This window comes from Vicia villosa, linkage group LG3, assembly GCF_029867415.1.
Source record: "Vicia villosa cultivar HV-30 ecotype Madison, WI linkage group LG3, Vvil1.0, whole genome shotgun sequence".
NCBI lineage: Eukaryota > Viridiplantae > Streptophyta > Magnoliopsida > Fabales > Fabaceae > Vicia > Vicia villosa.
The window spans coordinates 55,900,782-55,911,095 of record NC_081182.1 but is presented as its reverse complement, the minus strand read 5'-3'; the positions used below and the strand labels follow the sequence as shown (position 1 = coordinate 55,911,095).

General features: G+C 34.5%; 1 protein-coding gene across 1 annotated transcript; it reads left to right on the top strand.

The window, feature by feature from the left end:
• LOC131658099 (uncharacterized) lies at nt 1-687 on the top strand. The gene has a single exon (XM_058927433.1). It carries the CDS (start codon nt 1-3, stop codon nt 685-687), a length of 687 nt encoding a protein of 228 aa, XP_058783416.1.
• The last annotated feature ends 9,627 nt before the right edge of the window (nt 688-10,314 follow it).

The following is a 10,314-nucleotide window of genomic DNA, read 5'->3' as shown; positions in this document are numbered from 1 at the left end:
ATGGAGCGAGGGCTAAGACAAGGAGACCCTATTTCACAATTCCTATTCCTTATAGCTGTTGAAGGATTCAACATGCTGATGAAAAAGGCGGTGGACAGCGGTAAATATAGCGGATACAAATTTGAGAAAGGAGAAGAACGATTCACTCATTTACAATATGCTGACGACACTCTGATAATTGGGGAAAAAAGTTGGTCAAATATTCGAACCATAAAGGCAAATCTCTTACTTTTCGAAGTGATGTCTGGGCTAAAGGTGAATTTTAACAAAAGCAAGTTAGTGGGAGTAAACATTCGGCATAGGTGGCTTGAAGAAGCATCACATATCATGAGCTGTCAAATGGGCTCTATCCCATTCAAATATCCGGGTCTCCCAATTGGAGCCAATTCAAAACAAATAGAAACATGGTATCCTGCGATAGAAGTGGTTAAGTCAAAACTTTCTAGATGGAGGAATCAATGTCTTTCGTTTGGGGGCAGAGTGGTGATATTAAAATCAGTCCTTACTGCGATTCCGGTGTACTTTCTCTCATTCTTCAAGGCTCCGGCAGGTATTATTTCTAAACTAGAATCTATTTTCAAGAAATTTTTGTGGGGTGGGAGCGATAACGAGAGAAGAATCAACTGGATTCAATGGGAAAAGGTGTGCAGGCCATTAGATGAACGGGGTTGGGGGTTAGAAATCTAAAAACTTTCAACAAGGCTTTATTAGGTAAATGGAAGTAGAGAATTAAATCAGAAAGGAGCGGTATGTGGTATAACGCTTTGATAAATAGATATGGAAGATTAGACGACATTAGTGAAATAGCGAGAAATAGAGTGTCAAAGTGGTGGAATGATGTGCGTGTCATAGACATAGGTGAATGGGAAAACTCAAGTCTATTTTCTGTTAAAGAAACCTATCGGGATATGCTGGACTGTGTTCCTAACCAATCTAATCCCCTGTGGTCTAAGGCTTGGAATAAATACATTCCTTTGAAAGTGTCTTGCCTAGTATGGAGGCTATTCCAAAATAGATTAGCAACGAAAGATAACCTTTTGAAAAGGGGCGTAATAGGGAGTTATTCGCTCAATTGTGTCGGGGAGTGTGGGTGTGATGAAACAATATCTCATCTGTTTTTCGAGTGCAGGTTCTCTACAGGTCTGTGGCAAAATGTTTGCAAATGGTTCAATATATATTCAGTACTACATAGAGAAGGAACAATGCATTTCTCCCAATTTGAAGGGTTGCTCGGGGGCGGAAAGGAAATGTCGACTAAGGTTAGTGTGGTTTGGTTTGCGTGCGTTTGGAGCATATGGAAAGCTAAGAACGAGAAATTGTTTCGTAACAAATAGATAGATTCTGGAAAGTTATTCGAGGACGTAATAGAGTTCTCTCGTAGGTGGTTGTCCACAAAATCAATTAACATGAAAGTGAATGGAGCCTAATGGTATGCAGATCCTAGGGCCTGCCTAGGATGTATAGAGACATAAGGTTAACATGATGAGGGCAGGACAATAACATTGGATCTCTATGTTATCTTTGGCTTTACGGCTGTCCTGTAGTGCAGGTGTCATAATAATATGTGTTCTAGTTCTCGGTCTGGTTTTTTCTGTGTTCTATTGCGTGTGCTACTGTGGGTATAATATTATTTTGGGGCCGGTGCAGTTGATCATTCTTTTTCTGCGGAGGCCGCTCCGTGCTTGCCTGGTATGATTCGTTTATCGCAGCGAGAATCAGAGCGTTGGCGTACAACAACAGCATAATGCAGGACAGTTTCGGCTAAGTGTCAGTTGGTGGGAATTTTTGTTCCGTTGTCAGTTTCTTTGGAGGCAGCACTTTAAAGTTCTGATGCAGTGGTGAAACAAGTATCTTTAAGTGTTTAGGAGGTTTCATATTTTAATCGGTGAGTCCGCGGGGAAGCTTCAACAGCCGGATCTGATTTGAGCAACAAGAGTACTCTTTGCAGCAGGGTATACTGATATGTTGGAGTGTTGTTATTTTATTTGGGATATATTATTTCCCTGATACGTTTTATTTAGGTGTTTCATAGTTAATTTTTGTATGGGCTTATATAGACTATGTAATTATCTCCTGGTGGTTGTTGTAATCTGGATGCATATGTTCTCATTAGACTTAGCATAGCTTATGCTAGTCTACCTCTTTAATAATATTCTTCGCTTAGCCTTTTCAATTTTTTTTTGTCAATCACCATCTTGTTGTCCAATTGAATTTCTATTCTATTGAACCCTTTGTTTATAGCTAACTTAATACCTACCAGGATCCCCCAAGCTTCGGCTACTTCGAGTATGTGATATTCTAATTTGTAGAATTCTTTAGGGTTCCTTGAAGCTCTTCTAATAGGGATGAAGAGAGAATTTTGAAAAACTGTGTGTTTCAACCCATCAAAATAACCATAACTTTGTTAAAGTTATTTCTTAATTTTCAAAGTTCTAATTTGACCCCTCATCAAATTAGAATATTAACGTATGATATCTACACAATAAATTTTCATGATATTTATGCCCTTAGCCATAAGCTTAATATTAATTAGACCACTCTAATTTTGACTAATTAAATAATGGCCCTAACACCCTAAATGTTACATTTGTGACCCAAAATTCTAACAATATCCCACTTGTCACATACGTAACTTTACACACGTGTTAAACTTTATGAGCTTAAAATTTGTCATTATATACCTTAAGTATATCCCAAAAATCTCGTCCATTAGTTATGTCAGTATATATAACTATAATGATTTTCATTATTACACTCATAATTAAACCAATCAATGATCACTAATAGGGACATTAACTAAATGACATAGATTCATCATAAAATGTGTAGCATGAAAATCACATGAAGTTGATCTATAAATGTCGATTTTTAACTAGTCATACTTTACTTTAATGAGATCATTCAATAACCTTATTGTACAAAGTGTATATAACTGAATATCAAATTTTATTAATTGGAAAATTTCCAAAACCATAGTAGGCATACATAATACCAAACATAAAACACAAAATTCATAAATGACTAACTCCCACTAAACTAAAGATTTTTCAAACCGTAAAACACTCATGTGACCAGTGTGCTCATGAACGACCATGGATGGAAGACATTTTAGAAGAGAATCCGGTATCATGAAGTCTATTCGTAAGTGTTATATGGAAATCTATCCACTTTGTACCATTTTCTTAACAACTAAGAACTTGATGTCAATTTATTTTTCTTGGTCAAGCTTCTAGTATTGTTGGAATATAAGACGCCTAATTTATTGTCACAATATAATTTAAGTGGTCTTTCAATTCCATTCATAATTCATAGTCTAGTGACAAGGTTCCTCAACCAAATCCCATGGTTGAATGCCTTAAAACATGCTATAAATTTTGCTACCATGTTGGATTATGGTGCAGTTTATTGGAATAGTGTCAAGCAAACTCTCATTGCTTCATCCACAATGGAAGTGAAATTTATATCATGTTTTAAGGCATCCAACCATGGAATTTGGTTGAGGAACCTTGTCACTAGGCTGTGAATTGTGAATGAAATTGAAAGACCACTTTAATTATACCGTGACAATAAATTAGTTGTCCTATATTCTAACTATGAACATAATATTCGAACATGTACAAACTTAGGCATACATTAGACTTCATACAGTTGACGCATAAGGAATCTTTTGCATTTCTTGAATTTCTAAGTTTTCTTTTGGCACTGACTAAGACTAAATTTGTCTTCTGAGAAACTGAAGTATACCTCAGTTTACATTCGTGCATGTCAAACCTTTCAAGTACATTTTTAATATAGTTTCTTTGTGACAATCCTAGAATACCTCGACATGGGTCTAAATGTATTTGAATTGGTAATACAAAGGAGACATCACCTAGATCTTTCATTTCGAATTTTCTTGAGAGAAATTTCTTGGTTTTGTGCATCATGCATATATCATTAGTGGCAAGCACTATGTCATTAATATACAAGACCAGAAAAATGTACTTGCTCCCAATTAATTCGTGATACACACAATCCTCAACAACATTCACCTCAAAACTAAATGAGAGAATTACTTCATGAAACATGTGGTACCATTGACGAGACGCCTGCTTTAGTCCATAAATGGATTTTGTTAATTTAAAAATCATATTCTTTGAGTTTTCTGACACAATTTTTTCTAGTTTCACCATATATATAAATTCATTAATGTTGCCATTGCAAAATATCATCTTGACATTCATTTGATGGAGTTCCAAATCATTATGTGCATTAAGAGTCGTGATTGTCCTAAAAGAGTCTTTCAATGAAATTGGAGACAAAATATCTTTAAAGTCAATCCCTTCCTTTTAGGTATAATCCTTAGCCACAAGATGAGTCTTATATGTCTCCATATTACCATTATAGTCCCGCCTGGTCTTAAAAATTTATTTGCAACTAATGAGTTTCACACCTTCCGGCAACGGAATAAGTTCCCACACTTTATTGTTTTGCATGGACTTATATTTCTCCTTTATTGCTTCAATCAACTTTTCGGAATTGGTATCCTTCATGATTTGACGAAAGTTGGTTTGGTCAGTTTCCATCATATCATACCATTATTTTCCTCATGTTCTTGGAGAAAGACTGTGTAGTCATCTAGAATAGTATTTCTCCTTTATTTGATGGATATTCACAAATGCATTAGTTCTTGAAGATCTTGAGTTATTTCTTCATGATTTACCAAATCATCTTGAGTAAGAGGGAATTCAACAATGTCTTGCAGAGGTTTCATACTTGCTTCATCAAAAGTAACTACATGAATCACTTTTGGAATTGTTACTGACTCTTCCAATAAAACAAAGTCTCTAACCTTATTCTTCCCCCCAAACTCCATATCCTTAAAGAATGTGTCTATTCTCGTCTAAAAAATTGAGTTTAATTTGGGATCATTAAATTTGTAGCCCCCTAGAGCTTTTAGAATAACTAATAAGATAGATGCTCACTGTTCAGGAGTCCAATTTCTTTTCATTAGACCTACAAGACTTTGCCTCAGCTGGACATCCCCATACGTGAAAATGTTTGTAACTAGGTTTTCGCCCAATCCAAAGCTCATAAGATGTTGTAGCAGTAGCCTTGGTTGACACTCTATTTAGAATGTAAGTTGCGGTATTTAGTGTCTCTCCCAAGAGTGACTATGGCAAGGTAGAATGAAAAATCATACACCTTCTCATAAGTAATCTCCATAAAAGAGGTCATTGTGGTGAATTTTATTTAAAATGTTAAACTATTGTATAAAAATGCAAACCGTAGCCAAAATTGAACAAAAATGTATCAAAATTACCGGATAAAACAACTAAGGGACATGGGCACACCTCTGGTTTGGGGCGCACCCCCTAAAAGCCCACTTTCTTTCTTTCTTTCTTTATTTTTACTATTTGCTTTATTCTTTTTATTCTTATTAGTAAAAAAAATATTTTCTTTCCATAAAATAAGAGGGAATATGAATTTTCAAAAAAAAGAACAACCAAATATTTTAATGAGTTTTTATTTTTATTTCACTTGACCTTTTAGATAATTAAAAAAGACAAAAATACTCATTTTAGATGTATTTTTAGGTTTCTTCTTATTAAAAACATTTTTAAAAAATCGAAAGATTTCTCTTTAGTTTGATTTATCTTCTTAGAAATAACTTTGCTTGTATTATTTGATTAAATTGCTTGATGCTCTATGTGTATGAATGCTTGTGTTGATTTTTATGCTTGATCTTTATGCTTCATATTTATCTTATTCTAGCCTTTCACTTAGACCATATTGATTTCTAATCAAGATAAAAGTGAGCACGCCATAAAGTCAATCTTTTCAAGATAAGCTTCAAACGCTTAATCAACACCAAATTGCTTTTCCAAATCTCTTCGCACTCGAGCCAATTTCTCATATCAATTCAATAAACCTTGGTCAACACCAAGTTGCTTTTCAAAATCTTTTCATAATAAAAAATGTTCAAAACACATTAAATAATCGAATCTAGTTCGGTGTATAATGGAGGAATCAAGAATGGTTTGGACGTACTTGTCCCTGTTGTTCTAAAGCATCTGGATGTTGTCCGTTCTAAGCCTTAAAAGCTTGGATTTCATTAAAGATCCTTAAAACTTGATTCTTCTCACCATTTTCACAAAAAGATTTGGTGAATAAGGAATGATTCACCACACCAAAAACAAATCCAACCCATCAAATAATCTTTTTCCGCCTTTGTGCGACGTCAAACCATTTTCATAAAATGAGAGACGCTTCGTGTATTTCAAGATGATGCAAAGCTTCGTTCTAAAAACATGGGGATATTGAGTGTTTTCCGCTGGAATGTGAGAAGGACATATATCCGTGAGAATCCATATTATGTTACCCATTCTAGACGCGACGCAAATGATCATTTCTTCATGTTTTTGGGGTAGCAAGCAATGTTTTCCTTTTGAAAGTGATTGGGTATTTCTTGCTAAAATCAACCAACTAACAAACATTTGCTACCACGAACTATGAAGCTCTGTTTTCTCCATTTCACTTTGAGGATACGTAGGCACGAGATTTTGAAATCTCGGCGAACGCAATAATAAAAACTCAAAAAATCCTTTCTCTCTTTCTCCTTGCATAATAAGTAGAAGATAGCCAGTAAACATCATGCTAACATTCGTTCACAAGACTAACTTAATGGTTCTCATTGAGTATAATGGATGTGAGTGGTTGTAATACCTTCCCCTTGCATAGCCGACTCCCGAAACTTAATTTGGTTGTGATGACCATTTGTCGTTATATTTAGGTTTTATTAATATATTCTTTTCCTTTTGGAATAAATAAAGTTCGGTGGAGACTCTATTATATTTTAAGCGTGCGATATGCTTGGGTATTTTTTGTGCCACGACAATAAGAGTTTGAAGTATTTGTTTGATTAGAAAGAGTTGACTATGAGACAAAGAAGGTGGCTTGAATTTTTGAAGAACTACAATTTTGAGTTGGGTTACCATCCTAGTAAAGCTAATGTGGTGGCAGATGCGTTGAGTAGGAAGTCCTTGCATATATCGACACTAGTGGCTCGAGAATTTATTTTGATCGAGCACTTTTGAGATCTTAACTTAGTGTGCGAAGTAACTCTGAATAATGTGAAGTCGAGTATGCTAAAGTTGACAAGCAATTTTCTAGAGGAAATCGGAGAAAGTCAAAAATTGGATGTGGAATTAGTTGACTGCTTGGTACTAGTTAACCAAGGTAAAGAAGAGGAATTTAAAGTTGATGAGAATGGGATCTTGAAGTTTTGGCTCAGAGTTTGCATGCCTGATTTTCCAGATCTTAAGAAGAGAATTCTTGAAGAAGGTCACAAGAGTAGTCGGAGTATTCATCCTGGAGCTACTAAAATGTATCAAGACGTTAAGAAGATGTTTTGGTGGCCATGTATGTAAAAGGATATTTTAGAGTTTGTGTATTCTTGTTTGACTTGCCAGAAGTCAAAAATTGAACATCAAAAACCGTTCGGGTTGATGCATTTGCTGAGTATTCCTGAGTGGAAATAAAATAACATCTCTATGGACTTTGTGACGAGTTTGCTGAAGATCCCGAATGGGGGAGTGATTCGATTTGGGTTGTTATGGATAAATGGTTTAAGTCCTCTCATTTCATTCTAATAAAGATCAGTAATCTGTTACAAATCTAGCTGGAATTTATATTGAGCATATAGTTAAGTTGCATGGTATTCCTTCGAGCATTGTATCAGATAGAGATCCATGGTTCACATCAAGGTTTTGGGAGAGCTTGCAGGAAGCCTTGTGACCTAAATTGAGGTTAAGTTCTGCCTACTATTTGCAGACGGAAAGTAAGACAAAGAGGATTATTTAGCCGTTAGAAGATTTGTTGAGAGCTTATTTTTTGGAGCCAGGAGGTAGTTAGGATACGTACTTGTCGTTTATTGAGTTTACTTATAACAAAAGTTACCATTCTAGTAATTGAATGGCTCCTTTTGAATCTTTGTATGGTAGGGGATGTAGAACATCTTTGTGTTGGTATGAATCTGGTGTAAGTGAGGTACTTGGACCATAAATCATTCAACAGACAAGTGAAGAGATTAAGATAATTCAGGAGAAGATGAAAGCATCCCAGAGCTGACATAAGTGTTACCATGATAAGTGAATGAAGGAAATTGAATCATAGGAGGGAGATCATGTGTTCTTGAGAGTCACTCCGGTGACTAGTGTTGGTCGTGCATTGAAGTCTCGAAAAGTTATGCCTCGTTTCATTGGTGCTTATCAGATTTTGAAAAGATTGAGAGAAGTGGCCTACAGAGTTGCTTTACCACCTTCTCTTTCAAATCTTCATAGTGTCTTTCATGTGTCTCAACTTTAGAAGTATATTGATGATCCATCTCATGTGATCCAATTGGATGATGTGCAAGTGAGAGAGAACTTGACTGTCGAGGCATCACCTTTATGGATTGAAGACCAATAAGTGAAACACTTGAGAGATAAGAGGTAAAGAGATTGTTTTGGTGAAGGTAGTGTGGGGAGGACTTGCTGGAGGAAACATAATGTGGGAGCCGAGAGTCGGATACCAGAGTCTTATGCAGAGCATTTTCGTTCACGTAATTTTCGAGGGCGAAAATTCTTTAAGTGGGGGAGAGTTGTAGTGCCTCGAATTTTTTGATTAATTTATTTAATTGAATTTTAAATGCCTTATTTGATTTTATCTAAGTGTTGAAATGTCTATATAAATTATTTGGTATTTTTTGGGATTTATTAGATTTTTAATTAATTAGAAATATAGGAGAATGAGATTTGGGCGGAAAGTAGGAATAATGAAAATATGGGGTAAAGTGTTGAGAAATATAGGTAAGTTGAGGCCAAGGTGAAATAATTAAAAATAAAGAATTAGGTTAATATATAAAGAAGGTTTAGTGGAGCCTTTGAGTACAGAAAATTAGGAGAAATAGGACATTGTGGGAAGAGGCAAAACAAGGGTTTGAGAGAGAGGAATAAGGCATAACCAAAGCTTGGATCTTTGTTGAAAATTAAGGCAGGGAAATTACACTATTGATGTCAAATGCATGAAGGGTAGATAAAGATTCTCACTCTCCTCTAGATTTTCTATCTTTTTTACAATTGTTGATGCTTAACGAGGTTAAGAAAGATTTGTGTGAAACTAAATTCCTATAATGCAATAAATATATGATTTTATATGTTGATTTTGATATTGATTTTCGTATGCCAATTAATTGGATTGTTTTTTTTTAATAAGCAATTTGTATCTAGCGGGTTTCAAACCTGAGCCCTTGAGAGGAGCACACTCTCAAGACCCAAGCGTTTCACCGCTAGATCACACACACGCACACCAATTAATTGGATTGTTGTTTATGTATAAAATTAAAGAGAAATGATAGGCTTACACTAATTTTTAACATATACACCATAAAATATACTATACAATATACTTCTTCCTTTTATTTATTATTTTTGTATACATTAAAATATGTGCCAACTTAAAATGAAACTTAATGTATATCTACGGTGTTAGAATTTGAGTGTCAATATAACACTGCTTAAAATTAACAGAAATGTTATTCTTACACCAAATCTTACACCTACACCGTATGTACGGACGACACTGTTCATGCACGGACGACAGTGCTCATGTACAGACGAATACTATTTATGTATGGACGAAAACTACTCATGTACGAACGTTTATTTTTAATACCTGGACGTGCATTAACCAACTTCATTACTGCATTAATCAAGTTTTTACACTGCATTAACCAAGTTTGATGACTGCTAAAAAATATTTTTAATACTTGAAAGTTGCATAATCAACTTTATTACTGCATTAACCAAATTTTTACATTGCATTAACCAAGTTTGGTGACTGCTAAAAATTATTTTAAATACCTGAATGTTAGATTAACCAACTTTATTACTGCATTAACCAAATTTTTACACTGCATTAATCAAATTTAGTGACTAATGTAAAATACTATTAGGTGTAAGTATTAGTATAACAATTAAGTGTATGAATATCATTACTCCAAAACTAAATACGAAAAATACTCCTTTTCTTTTGGTTTTATTAGGACTAAGTACCCCTTGTGTTTGCGTTAATATAACTTATTTGCTTATATACAAAAAAAAAAAAAAAAAAAATTTGACTTTAGAAACTTTAAAAAGGAAAATGTATGAACTGTATTTCTGTCCATCTCTCTAATATTCCCCTCTCTCTTATCTTAATTATTATTATTAGATTATTTTATTTATTTTTTATTTAAAAAGCATCCAAAAAAAAAACCATTTGGCAAATGGCTAGTGAGGTGAAATAAGTTAGTCC

What these genes read in the sequence shown, in the direction of transcription:
- LOC131658099 (XM_058927433.1), top strand. Translation starts at nt 1, where the DNA reads ATGGAGCGAGGGCTAAGACAAGGAGACCCTATTTCACAATTCCTATTC.